A 15,187-nucleotide genomic window follows, 5' to 3' on the forward strand; every position below is an offset into this window, starting at 1 on the left:
TTTGTTTCTTTATCTTGGTTGGACGGACAAAGATACTGGATATGGATTTGGACCCTGGCGAGGATGAGTCCTTTTCTCCAGTAGCAGGTGATCTATTTTCCTTTAGATTATGTTTGGTTTGTTCCATTCAATTTGAGGTAAAAACAGTAACAGAGTTTTACACCTGAATACATTTTTAGAAATGAAATAGATATAGGATTGTAAATTTCTTAAATGTTTTGAACTTGTAAATGTAAGTTCCCACATCAGTATTAATGGCCATGTGATTATAATGACAGAAATCTGTGAAGGTAATTGAGTTGAAGAAAGGAGTTACGAGTACAAATTTAAGAAAGTATGTGGGCGATTCTTTGAGAAACTGAATCATGTTATTTTTTGACATTAAAGCTTCTTTTGACCTTTAGTAGAACAAGATTCATAATTGCTTTAATACAAAAAGGTTGGCTGCCTATGCAGCTACAATGGTCACAAGCAGTACTAGGTCAAAAGATAAAAAATCGGGTTGGCTCAAGCCAAAATACCCAAGAACATATATCACAGTGCTCAAAACAACAAAGTCCAAGTGCCACAACGCTGACAGCCTAATATATAAAATCCTAAACAATAATGCCCACAGCAGGGTAAGCTCATCATGATCATCTTGGGCTGGGTCCCAACCAGTGCCAATAGGAGGCTCCTCAAATGTTGGATCCCATCCATCTCCAGCGTTGGGGGGCTTGGGGTCTACTACCTCCCAGGTTCTCACTTGGTGTAAAAGTCTGTCAGCACAATTTGTGAGACCCCAAGGGCCACTTAGGCAAGCTACCGGTTGTTGTGCAGAGTGTCTAGGCACTGCGACAACGTTCAGACTGGGGGCTGTCACGCTGATCCCCGATCTCTCCGTTTAAGCCATCTCCCTAGGCTAAGGGGGGTAGATCCTATGGGATAAGGAAGACCAACTGGGAACCAGCTGGCTTGGGAGACACAACGAGGCAGCTTAGCACCTGAAGATTTTAATGATGGATAACTTGATGGATTTAAATGATTAAATCAGCCAAAACCAGACACGACCACAAGATAGAAACAATTCTAGACCAATGCTTTCATTAATAAAACAAGCTATCTAAATTGATTTTCAATATGTGATGAAAAAGTGACGTTAATCCACAAATGCCCAAAAAGATTCCAGATTTAAAACAATTGTCATTTTTGACCATCATAAAAAATGCATTTAATGACACTAAAGAACTTCAAATTTAAACTTTAATTATTCTTTAGGCAATAATGCTTAATGGTAACCGAAAAATTTAAAATCTTTTAAGGTGATAAAAAAAATAAAAAGGGCTAAAAAATAAAATTTTTAATGGGCCATAGGCCACATTTAAAATTTTTTAACATTAAAGTGCAAATCCCTTTTGCTTGGTTTTTAATCACCAAAATTTTTATGATTTTTTAAATGTTTAGGATTTTTATAAATTTTTAGATTTTTTAATTTTGAAAATTTAAAAATTTTTAGGATTTTTTTTTAAAGTTTTTTAATGATTTTTTAATTTTTATTAAAGTCAAAATAAACAAAAAATCTAAATCTAAATGAAAACAAAAATTTGAATTTTTTTATGAAACCTAACTAAATAAAATAGAAAATAAACTAAAATATAACTAAAATAAAATCAAAATCTAACCTAGCCTAAAACTAAACCAGCGTACACATATATCACAATAATAGAAATAAACTACATACCTACGCTAACCCTACGTATACATAAAAATAAATAAAAGCTAAACTGAAAATCATACGTATAGAAGCTAATGAAAAATGAAATCGAGAGTTGATTGCAGGTCTGCGTGGGAGCCTCGACGGCGGGCAAGGAGGGTTTACAGCTGCGGGGATAGGAGGGAGAAATGTAGCGTGGAGAATGCTGGACAACAGCGGCAGAGGATGACCAGGCAACTTGCATGGGAGAGGGATCCATAGGTGCAGAGATGCGTAGGCAGGCATGGACGGAGGGTTTTAAGGAGTTGCTGCTGTGGATGGGCAGCGATAGAGGATTGAGTGCCAGAGGGCAATGCGTGGAGGGACAGGGTGAGATGGGTAGTGTTGACCCCTACTGGTCAACTACCCATGCAGTGCACCCCGTTTTTCTTGACAGAAAGAAGCAGCACCTGATCAGCATGTCCGTGCCATCCTGCCATCATCAGCAGCTTGATCATTTTTTTTGTAAACCCAGTCTGCATGTATGAATTGTAAATAATCTAAGCAGATCAGAGTCATGTATGTAAAGTTGCCTAGGTGGACCTAACTTTCTAATGATGATCTGCGTCCCGGGAGGTTTTTCGTCTCACCGATCCACGGATCGGCAGAGTTTTCCTTCAAACCTGACCCCAAAGCCGGGATGGATTTCGTCATCAGAACTTTAGGAGAGTCTTATATGTTAATCTGCTAGATTATAGTTGTGTCGCAGAACTGGGTGTTCTATGAGGGTCTGTATTAAGTGGGTTCATCCCTTTGGATGTAAATTGTAAAAATCATGATGAAATGTGTCCTGAGGGTTGAAAAATGTTGTAAATCCCCTCATGAGTCCTAAGTCCTAGGTGATGTTTCCAACGGCTTAGTTTGATGATCCATCTTAAAATGAATTAAAAAATTAAAAAAATGAATAAAAATAATAAAAAATTAAAAAATGAAGCAAAAGCCCTAACTAATAAAATAATAATATTTTAAATCGACGGATGAGATCAAGAGATATCTTGATCCTCATCAGCGGTCGAGATCTGTTCTACATGGATCACCCAAAACTAGCCGTTGGGATCATTTCCTTTATATAGGGTCTTAGGGGGTCATTTCAGATCATCTGATCTGTGAGTCTGTACTGAGAAAGCTCTCTTGTAATCTGATTTTCTGATTAATAAAAAGACTTTGGGGTTCAAAACTGGCTGGTGTTACTCTCCGGAATTGCTGTGAGATGATTGTTTTTTTTTTTTTTTTCCTGCATATTTCAGTTTTCAGCAGTTAATAATAGCTGGTTTTCAGAGTATTGTGAGTACAGGTATCTTGCTCACCTGCTAGGGTTTCTGAAATAATGGCAGGTATCTCCATTATTTCCTGAGATTTAGCAGCTTTCTCTCTCTCTTTGCTGATGGTTGCTTGAGATGTGCAGGAAAGCATTTTTGAAGGAAATTTTGTGGGCGTTCGGGGAAGTTCTCGGCTGAACCAGCCAACTCCCGCAAGCACTTTCTGTGCAGAGCCCAGCTGATTGTTCCCTGGGTTAATCATTCAAAGTTTCTTTTCTGTTTTACATTTAGAGATTTTCTTTCTGTTCACAGTGAAGTTCAAAAAATTTCTGATATATTGAAAACATTACTGCAGTTATTGTCAAATCTGGCATTTCAGGGGCCAGCAATCTGTAAATTAATTAACTAGTCTAGGGTTTCAATTTTATTTTTGCAGTCTTCATTAGGGTTTTGTATTTTTGTGTTTTCAGCTACAGGGTTTTCATCAAGTGCAATTTTTGAGTCAGTTGTCGAAGAACATTCTTGGAACCAGATCGTCAATATTACTTGCATTACATGAAATCAAAAACAGTGGAAAGCCCTCAGCTATCGAAGCCGTAGCATGCATCATTCTGAAACCGAAAGCATACGCTGTGGTTTTCCTGGGCAAATCGCTTCATCAGCTGAGGTTTATCGTTCCAATTACAAACACGCAGAGGATAAAGTCTCTAAAACAATACGCGTGAGGTATCCACACTGCGTGAACAGATCCTTTGAAAACGACGGTGCAAAAAAAAAAAAAAAGCGTCGATGTATTTGGCATGAAACAGTATTGAAAGATCCAGTTGTGAATTTGGAGGCATCGGTTCAATTAGAAACACGTGTTGGGGTTTTCTGAGCCACCATCAAAAGGTCCGCGTGATTAAGCAATATCAACCAGTGTTTGCGCAGCTGGCCACAAATCTGAGCACGCTCATGACACTTTTTTGAATCACCGCGTCCGAAGCTGGAAACCACATCGTATCACGCAGAGGAAACTTCACGCAGTTGATTTGTGGTGATCAGGTCTCGATTTCCATGTTGCTGAGGGCGTGACTGCGTGGGAAAGATAGGTAAAGAGAAGCACGGGTTCACAAATCGTTCACGTTTCTCACCATCGAACACCAGGTAAGTGGACTCAAACCAAATCGAAATCGTTTTGCTCCGTAAATTTCAGCTGCGTTTCCGTCTTTTCTTACTCAGGTTTTCTTCAAAGATCTGTCTTCCATATTTCGTTTTCCCTTTATGAAAAGAAAAATTCGATTGCATGTGATTTCGAATCATTTCCTAAGCATAGTATCGTATTCCATTTGTTGACGGCTAAGGTTTTCTGTTACGATTTTCCTGGATGCGTTTTGATGACATACGATTTGCCATTTTCACTTTCAACGTAGACTTTGATTTGATTTGGTTAGTTTAGATTTAAAAAAAAAAAAAAATTTATAATTTTGATTTAGATTTTAATATTTGTTTTTTTTAGATTTATGTTTTAATTAGTTTTAGTACTTAGGTTTATATTTTGGTGTAGTTAATGTTTGGTTATAAAAAATAAAAAAGGGATTTTTGAATTAGTTTAGGCTTAGTTTATTTTTCATATGGTTAGATTTTAGAATTTTCTTTTTATAGTTTGTAATTATTTTATGTTTTGTTTTATTTAGATTTTAAAATAGCTTTAAAGTTTTGTCATAAAAAAAAAAAAAAAAAAAAAAAAAAAAAAAAATGTTTTTGTTTTAGCCATAGTTTTGTTTTTTTTTTTTTTAGTTTTAGATTAATTTTTAAATTTCATTTTTTAAATTTATTTAAAAAAAAAATAAAAATTTTGCGGAAATTTTATTTTGCCAAGTTTCAGTGGTTTTCATGCTATATCTTTTATGCTGAAGATCTAAATTTTTTTCGAGATGCGAACCTGATATCTGGTTAATGGTTTATGATTCGTGGTGTTTTGAAACATTCATTTTTTTCAAATTTTTCAGTTGCCGGATATCATTCTAAGAGCATTGTGATCTAGCTGATGATAGATGATCGCTGTTCATGGTCCATGTTTTTATATCATTTAACAAAGTAATCGTCTTATCCGCAATCTCTTAAGGCACTGGTCTTTTCTTTTCTAAGTCCATTTTAGTGCTTCTCTTGATCGTGTCTCGTGTCTCCCAGACCAACTGTTTGACAGTTGGCATTCACCATCTCGCAGGGTCTACCCCCCTTAGCCGTGGGTGACAGGCTTAAACGGAGAGACCGGGGATCAGAGTGACAGCCCCCGGTCTGAGCGTTGTCGTGCCAATCCGTGCGACAACATTTTTTGGCGCCGTTGCCGGGGACAGAGTTTTTCTGTTCTTGGGGTTTCATCGACATTCAGCTTCTCATCTTCTCATCTCTCATTTGAGCTGGCAGATTCAAATATTTTGGCATCTTTTCATCACATATCAGCAGCATCTCTTCAGTTTTGTTTCTTGTTTGGGTGGCGACTCCATTTTTCTCATTTTTCCCAGACACGAAGCTTTCCTCATATCTGCTTGTGGTTACTTTTGGATCCTAGAATCAGATTTATTGTTCAAGTGGCGACTCCATTTCTCTCACCTCTTAATTTTCTTGAGCAGAAATCTCTTTCTATCATCCATTTGATCCCTTACTGTTCATCATGGATTATTCATGTAAGCCATGTCATTTTACTAATAATCTCCATGATCTTCCGAAAGAGGCCATTTCTAAATTACTTAAGTTCTCGGGTGATGATCCGGTCGCTGTTAAACATCATTTAAACATATTTACTTGTGTAAAGATCTTGTATTGTAGATTTCCTCAATATAATCATGAAGACTTCAAGATGCGTCTATTTGTCCATTCTTTAGAGGGTGATGCCTTGAATTGGTTTAATAATTTTCCTAATGATTTTTTCACTTCTTTACAAGACATTCTCGATGCTTTTAAAGATAGATATGATAGTCCAAACAGCTTGCCTTCTACCTCTAAAACTGTGCAAAAAGAAGAAAGTAATCATATTAAAGGTCAAGCTGTTGAAGAAAGTTTTCAGGATCAGAATGTGTCATCCACCGGAAATATTGTAGATCAAGTTCATGATAGTGAAAAATCAGGGACAAATAATAGTGAAAGGGAAGAACAAAAGCAAATTATACAAGATCTAATGATGCTGGTAAGAAACATGGAAAGCAATCAAACTAGTCTTATCAATGATGTTAAAACTTTAGGCACCCACCTGGAAAAACGTAATAGGGAGTTGGAGGTCACGCAAAATCAGCATGCTAAGGAAATTGAGGCCATGAAAATTAAGTATGAAATAGAAATTAGAAGCATGCAAAACAAGATGTCAGTCTTAGAGGAAAATATGGTGACCATGAAAACTGATCATGATAGGGAAATTGACTCTATGACATTCAATCATAACAATCAGTTGGCTGACATGCAAGCGAATCATAAAGAAGAAATAAATTTCATGCAGCATTGCTTGATGGACATAGAGGAAAAGAATGATAAAGTAATAAAACACATGCAAGAACACCATGCCATGCAAATCAGTGCTATAAGGGATGAATGCTCTAGTCAGATGGATGCCATTAGAATACAAGTTCAAAAGATTCAACAATGGTCAGATGATAAGAGAAACCAGGAGCCTTCTCATTTGCCGCAACAAGTTCCATCTTACTATGAGGAGGTCATTAGGTGGATAATTGAAGATGATCCAGATAAGCTTAAAAACGATAAAAATCAGATGCAAGACACAAAAAGACTTAGCATGCATATCTTACACACTTCATCTGATAGTTTCGAAACAGAAAGTTTCAGGTCATCAATAATTCATCCTGCCAGAAAGAAGAAGCGCAAGAGGAAGAAGATTAGACGAAGATTTGATGCATCAGACGGCCGTGAGCAGCTTGATTTTCGGATAGGAAGGAGTCCTACCATATGCAAAATTGGACATGGCACATCCGACAAGCAGCCGACAGATTTGCCTGAAAGCAGGCAAATGCTCAGTATGCACTATATTGAAAACATCTGATGCCGTAGGGCATCCTTTGTATCGTATTTCTAACCCTACTCCTTGTTTTTTCCGCATTTTCGTTTCTGTTTTAGATAGTTAATAAATGAAGAGCTTTTATCTTTATTGTGCTTAACGTATATGCTGATTTTTGGATGGACGCTACTTATTTTTGTGTTGTATGGATGCAGATTCTGGATTCTCACATTCCTGCAAGCAGCAACGTGTCCCCAAGTAGAGCCAGATGTTGACCCCTACTGGTCAACTACCCATGCAGTGCACCCCGTTTTTCTTGACAGAAAGAAGCAGCACCTGATCAGCATGTCCGTGCCATCCTGCCATCATCAGCAGCTTGATCATTTTTTTTGTAAACCCAGTCTGCATGTATGAATTGTAAATAATCTAAGCAGATCAGAGTCATGTATGTAAAGTTGCCTAGGTGGACCTAACTTTCTAATGATGATCTGCGTCCCGGGAGGTTTTTCGTCTCACCGATCCACGGATCGGCAGAGTTTTCCTTCAAACCTGACCCCAAAGCCGGGATGGATTTCGTCATCAGAACTTTAGGAGAGTCTTATATGTTAATCTGCTAGATTATAGTTGTGTCGCAGAACTGGGTGTTCTATGAGGGTCTGTATTAAGTGGGTTCATCCCTTTGGATGTAAATTGTAAAAATCATGATGAAATGTGTCCTGAGGGTTGAAAAATGTTGTAAATCCCCTCATGAGTCCTAAGTCCTAGGTGATGTTTCCAACGGCTTAGTTTGATGATCCATCTTAAAATGAATTAAAAAATTAAAAAAATGAATAAAAATAATAAAAAATTAAAAAATGAAGCAAAAGCCCTAACTAATAAAATAATAATATTTTAAATCGACGGATGAGATCAAGAGATATCTTGATCCTCATCAGCGGTCGAGATCTGTTCTACATGGATCACCCAAAACTAGCCGTTGGCATCATTTCCTTTATATAGGGTCTTAGGGGGTCATTTCAGATCATCTGATCTGTGAGTCTGTACTGAGAAAGCTCTCTTGTAATCTGATTTTCTGATTAATAAAAAGACTTTGGGGTTCAAAACTGGCTGGTGTTACTCTCCGGAATTGCTGTGAGATGATTGTTTTTTTTTTTCCTGCATATTTCAGTTTTCAGCAGTTAATAATAGCTGGTTTTCAGAGTATTGTGAGTACAGGTATCTTGCTCACCTGCTAGGGTTTGAGGGCTGCTAGGGTTTCTGAAATAATGGCAGGTATCTCCATTATTTCCTGAGATTTAGCAGCTTTCTCTCTCTCTTTGCTGATGGTTGCTTGAGATGTGCAGGAAAGCATTTTTGAAGGAAATTTTGTGGGCGTTCGGGGAAGTTCTCGGCTGAACCAGCCAACTCCCGCAAGCACTTTCTGTGCAGAGCCCAACTGATTGTTCCCTGGGTTAATCATTCAAAGTTTCTTTTCTGTTTTACATTTAGAGATTTTCTTTCTGTTCACAGTGAAGTTCAAAAAATTTCTGATATATTGAAAACATTACTGCAGTTATTGTCAAATCTGGCATTTCAGGGGCCAACAATCTGTAAATTAATTAACTAGTCTAGGGTTTCAATTTTATTTTTGCAGTCTTCATTAGGGTTTTGTATTTTTGTGTTTTCAGCTACAGGGTTTTCATCAAGTGCAATTTTTGAGTCAGCTGTCGAAGAACATTCTTGGAACCAGATCGTCAATATTACTTGCATTACATGAAATCAAAAACAGTGGAAAGCCCTCAGCTATCGAAGCCGTAGCATGCATCATTCTGAAACCGAAAGCATACGCTGTGGTTTTCCTGGGCAAATCGCTTCATCAGCTGAGGTTTATCGTTCCAATTACAAACACGCAGAGGATAAAGTCTCTAAAACAATACGCGTGAGGTATCCACACTGCGTGAACAGATCCTTTGAAAACGACGGTGCAAAAAAAAAAAAAAAGCGTCGATGTATTTGGCATGAAACAGTATTGAAAGATCCAGTTGTGAATTTGGAGGCATCGGTTCAATTAGAAACACGTGTTGGGGTTTTCTGAGCCACCATCAAAAGGTCCGCGTGATTAAGCAATATCAACCAGTGTTTGCGCAGCTGGCCACAAATCTGAGCACGCTCATGACACTTTTTTGAATCACCGCGTCCGGAGTTGGAAACCACATCGTATCACGCAGAGGAAACTTCACGCAGTTGATTTGTGGTGATCAGGTCTCGGTTTCCATGTTGCTGAGGGCGTGACTGCGTGGGAAAGATAGGTAAAGAGAAGCACGGGTTCACAAATCGTTCACGTTTCTCACCATCGAACACCAGGTAAGTGGACTCAAACCAAATCGAAATCGTTTTGCTCCGTAAATTTCAGCTGCGTTTCCGTCTTTTCTTACTCAGGTTTTCTTCAAAGATCTGTCTTCCATATTTCGTTTTCCCTTTATGAAAAGAAAAATTCGATTGCATGTGATTTCGAATCATTTCCTAAGCATAGTATCGTATTCCATTTGTTGACGGCTAAGGTTTTCTGTTACGATTTTCCTGGATGCGTTTTGATGACATACGATTTGCCATTTTCACTTTCAACGTAGACTTTGATTTGATTTGGTTAGTTTAGATTTAAAAAAAAAAAAAAATTTATAATTTTGATTTAGATTTTAATATTTGTTTTTTTTAGATTTATGTTTTAATTAGTTTTAGGACTTAGGTTTATATTTTGGTGTAGTTAATGTTTGGTTATAAAAAATAAAAAAGGGATTTTTGAATTAGTTTAGGCTTAGTTTATTTTTCATATGGTTAGATTTTAGAATTTTCTTTTTATAGTTTGTAATTATTTTATGTTTTGTTTTATTTAGATTTTAAAATAGCTTTAAAGTTTTGTCATAAAAAATAAAAAAATAAAAAAAATAAAAAAAAATGTTTTTGTTTTAGCCATAGTTTTGTTTTTTTTTTTTTAGTTTTAGATTAATTTTTAAATTTCATTTTTTAAATTTATTTAAAAAAAAAAATAAAAATTTTGTGGAAATTTTATTTTGCCAAGTTTCAGTGGTTTTCATGCTATATCTTTTATGCTGAAGATCTAAATTTTTTTCGAGATGCGAACCTGATATCTGGTTAATGGTTTATGATTCGTGGTGTTTTGAAACATTCATTTTTTTCAAATTTTTCAGTTGCCGGATATCATTCTAAGAGCATTGTGATCTAGCTGATGATAGATGATCGCTGTTCATGGTCCATGTTTTTATATCATTTAACAAAGTAATCGTCTTATCCGCAATCTCTTAAGGCACTGGTCTTTTCTTTTCTAAATCCATTTTAGTGCTTCTCTTGATCGTGTCTCGTGTCTCCCACCCAACTGTTTGGCAGTTGGTCTTCATCATCTTTCCTCAGGGACCACCCCCCTTAGCCGCGGGAGACAGGCTCAAACGGAGAGACCGGGGATCAGAGTGACAGCCCCCGGTCTGAGCGTTGTCGTGCCAATCCGTGCGACAACAGGTAGCACGATATATGGCAGCGCAGATGGAGGAAAACCCAGGCACGTGATGATTTGGAGCAGGTTGTTGCGTGAAGGTTCAAGGCAGAAGGAAAAGATGGAGTGTGAAGGCTGGTAGAGGAGGGAAATAGAGCATGCAGATAGGAAGATAGCGTGAGCAATGCGTGAGAAATTGATGGGGAGCCTGTTGCAGGCCCAGGGCAGCGTACACTCTTAATTTTTTTTTCTGAAATTTTCCTGCGAAAATGAAACCCCAGCATACAAATGGCTTGGAAAACCTCGAATTTCTTCAGAAACCCCTGCAAGAGCTGACTCTGAGGCTAGATATTACCCTCTTGGGCCTAGATCTGGTTTCAATCAAAACTTTTTCCTCAGGCCTGCAACCTACAAAAACACCCAGGAACAATATATGCAAGGATCATACTAAAAACCCAAAAAAACAACTAAATAATTACAATATTAACAGTTTGAAAGCTCTAAATAGCCAGATTTGGCAGTATGCCACAAAAATATTTTTAGAATTTTAAATTTAGTATAAGGTGCTTCAGAAAACCCTTCATGCATTCACCAGAAAAATTCTAATGATAAGCTCGGGATCAAAACCAACTGGGCTCTTCAGGAAATGCTTTTTTGTGAGTTGGCTGGTTCAGCCGAGAACTTCCCCAAACGCCCGATGATCTCGAAATCAAGATTTTCCTGCACAACTTAATTCAACCATTAACATAGAGGGAGAAAACGACAAAGAAATTCAGATCTAATGGAGATACCTGCCATTATATTTAGAAATTAAGCCATCATTCAAACCCTAATGATCAAACAAGATATTTGTGTTTAAATCAATCTTCAATAACCTAACATCAATCGCTGAAAATAAATCTTATGCAAGAAAATAAAACATCTTACAACATTTTTCCGAAGAGTAACACTAGCAGAGATTAACCCCAAAGTTTTTCTTTATTTGCACATGAAAAATGATTACAAGAGAGCTTTCACTCAGCACACGACTCAAAGGTCGAATGATCTCAAATGACAACTGACCTTCTATTTAAAGAAAAATTTCCCAACGGCTAGTTCGAGCGATCCTTGTCAAAGCGATCTCGACCGTTGATGAGGATCAAAAAATCTTTTAATCTTATCCGTCGAAATTAAAATAATGAGGAAATTCAAAATTATCAATTAAATGCAATTTAATTAATTCAAAAATTTAATTTTTGAATTAATTTCCTCAAAATTTTGACTTTGACTTAACCCTAGGCATAAAATTTAGCAAAATAATCATTTAACCTTGGTCCCTGGACTCTTTAAAATTTAATTTTTTAGAGGACCATTGAATTTAGCCTTTGGAAAATTTAAAAATACCTAGGACCTAGGACTTATGAGGGGATAAAATATGTTTCTAACCTTCAAGACACTTTACATCATGACTTTTACAATTTTACATATCAAGGGGGAAAACCCATTTGACATAGACCCTCATAGACTACCCAGTTTGCAACACAAATATAATCCAGCAGATCAAGCAATTTGTAATAAAATAACCTAACCAAACAATTAGGATTATTCCCAAATCACTTTCACATAGACTCGATTTAGCACACTAGGACTCCCCCAAGATTCTAATGACAAAATCCATTCCAGCTTTGGGGTTAGGCTGAAGGAAAACTCTGCCGATCATGGATCGGTGAGACAAAAAACCTTCCGAAATGTAGATCATCACTAGAAAATTAGGTTTACCTAGGCAATTACATACCTGATACAGATCTGCTAAGATTATTTACAATTTACACATGCAAACTGGGTTTACAACATAATATGATCGGGCTGATGATGATAGTCGAATGGGACGGACACGTCGATCAAGCGCTATCCCTTTTGCGAAAAAAGGGGGTGTATTGCTATGCTTTGTTGACATGTAGTGGTCAACACTACCCATTTTCACCTCAATAGCCTTGCCTTTCTCTCTTTAGATTGAATGAACTCTTGCCTAGGGGGGAATCCCAATGGTTAACCAAACTCAAGTTGTTGTAGATAAATCGGGAGTAAAAGGGCTGAGAAAACATACATAGTTTTGTAGATTTTTATATGTTTTGGGTGGTGTATGCAAGGGAAGATCGGTGCCTTATTTGTTTGGGCTATGGGGTCAAGTTAGCATCACAAGAGGGGTGTTCTTATAAAAGATTAGTGTAAGAACTCTGATTTCAAATTAATTTGAAATACCAGAACATGAAATTTGAATATTGAATTTGAAAGATTAATCTAATGAATACCAACCTGTATGCTCTGCTGCAAATTTGTTTGCTCTGTTGTTATTCTTGTCCGATTATGTTACTAAAACAGCCAAAACCTCTCTGCCGAATTGGGTACAACCTAGGTACTCAGTCTCAGAAAGCTTTCCAATTGAAGCAATTTGATTCCCCGTGCCCAAAAACTCCAGTATAATCAAGACTCAAGTTCCCTTCATAGCTGTACCATAATGTTCCAAAATTGTTCTCATCTCTGCTCCCTCCATAAAAATGGTTTTTCTCCCCCCTCTTTCAAGATTTCCTTCTTTTATTTCCTCATCCACCGCCGCCTTCTCATCTCCGTGTCAATATTTTGGTTACGTGTAACTTTTGTGAAATCAAAACTCATTTGATTTCGTTGATTTTTATTTGGATACACAGTTTTGATTTAATAAAGTTTATTTATTATTTTAATGAATGAATTAAATTTATTTTATTTATAATTTTAATTAATTTATATTATTATTTTATTAATTTTAAATTGTAAATTAAAATTAACATTTTCTGTTGGTTTTAAGGATTTATCATATATTTGATACTCTGGTGAGGTATTAATTCATTACCTTAATTTATATCTCCTCTTGTAGTAACTAATTTATATATAGTGTGATACATGCGAGTCCATGCATACGTCGCTATCGTATGGAGGTCTCGTATGTATGCTAATACTCGTATTTTATTTATAGGTGGGTCATTACAATTAAGAGCTGTAGACAACCAAGTGATGTGTACAACAACAACCCTATTTTGCCAATTAAAGATCACAGATTTGAAGGAGTAAAGGGGCTATGAAAGATCCATTTTAAAGATAACACAACGGTGCTGATTTTTAATGTACTTTGGACAAGTGGTTTCCCATGGGTTAGTCTCTACTTAGGGAAAAATGTCCAAAATAATTCTTTTCCTAAATGTGACTTTATAAAGTGAAAGTGACTTTATAAGTGGTAAAGTCAATGTTAAATTATAAAGTGAAAAGTGACTTTAGACATAAAGTACAATGTGGGTACTTTATTTAATGTGTGAGTTAAAAAATAGAAAGTAAGAATTAAATGCACATTTATTCTCATCCCTTGATCTAAATGAATCTGAGCGATTAGATCTTAGGGTTGCCCAAAAATCATTTAGGGAAACAAAAGGGGGAAAGAAAAGAGAGACTGATTTCATTCATTCTTCATGAGAGTAGAGTGGAGAAAGGAGGTTGAGAGCTGTAGAAAAGTTATGAAGGAGAAATTTGTTGCAGCACGCTGAAAGAGTGATTTTTGTGTAAAGATGGGCACGAACATCAAGGCATTGAAGAGAGCAGAAGGTACAGTGAAAACAACATTTAATGCCGTGAGCTGCATGCCGTTCGAGAGAAGTTTTTGAGATTTTTTTTGAAAAAGCTGTATAGTCCGTACAACGGTACGAAAATCCGTATAGTCCATACGGAATCATTACAGTACAGTTTGTACAGTTCATATTCGTACAGTACATATTTTCAGCTTCAAGTGGGCATGGAAATCAAGGCAAAGTGGGCACGGTTTTCAAGGAGTTTTGGGCTAAAGAGATAAGTTTTATTGTGCTGTTTTGTTTTGTCTGCAAATGTATTTTTCCTGAACTTGAAAGATAAATAAATTTGAAGAGCTCTTTAATAGGTTTTCCCCAGAGAAGATTGAAGGGGTTTTCCCTAAGACTAAATTGACCAAAAATCTGTGTATTTTTATGTGTGTTGCTGGTCTGTTTATGTCCATATTTATTTTTAGCATGTGTTGACAGTCCCATGTGTTTTAATCTGAAAATTTCATTTTCAGAATTCTATATGTTAAATGTATGCTTATGGGAAAGGGCATTTAAGTGAATGGGAGTGATAAGGTGAAATTAAAACCGGGTTGGGATTGCAAGAAACTTTTTAGTCATCAAATTTCAACATGGTATTAGCATAGTTTTAAAATTCGGCCGTTTCGGTTTCCGTTTCGTTGCCCTCAGGAGTGACTCGGTAGAAGAAACGGCTCGTTTGGCCGAGTCAGCCATGACTCGGCCAACTCGGCTGAGTCATGGCTGACTCGGCCAACTCGGCCGAGTCATGGCTGACTCGGCCAACTCGGCCGTTTCCATACTGACTCGGCCGAGTCACAAACAACCGCCCTTAACCCCAGTAAAACAACGATTTAACAATTTTTTAAGGTGTTTGCTGATTGGTTTGGACTCCAATGTGTTTTATGAATTAGTTAAATGTTATTTGGGTCCATTTCCCCCTCCCAAACCCTATTTAACACACTCAAATGCTCTGTACTATTGATATGCTATTCAAATTTCATGGTAATGTTAAATTCTTAAAGTAAAAGTGACATTCTCCTTAATCTTCATTTTCATCCTTTTACTTAAATTTTTAACATTACCATGAAATGACTCAGGATGTTTGAGAGTGGTTTCGGC

General features: G+C 36.7%; 1 protein-coding gene across 6 annotated transcripts in view; it reads left to right on the top strand.

Moving 5' to 3' along the window:
• The window catches only part of LOC149267394 (uncharacterized), a 172,059-nt gene that overhangs the window by 91,601 nt on the left and 65,271 nt on the right, over nt 1–15,187 (top strand). For all 6 annotated transcript variants that reach the window (XM_089432512.1, XM_089432496.1, XM_089432502.1 and 3 more), the window contains exon 4: nt 33–87. In XM_089432512.1, the coding sequence (XP_089288638.1) occupies nt 33–87 (55 nt within the window). The remainder of the gene's footprint in view (nt 1–32; nt 88–15,187) is intronic.

The sequence above is a fragment of the Pinus tabuliformis genome, chromosome 6 (assembly GCF_031772625.1).
Source record: "Pinus tabuliformis cultivar Carrire ecotype Pingquan chromosome 6, CPIR1, whole genome shotgun sequence".
Lineage (NCBI taxonomy): Eukaryota > Viridiplantae > Streptophyta > Pinopsida > Pinales > Pinaceae > Pinus > Pinus tabuliformis.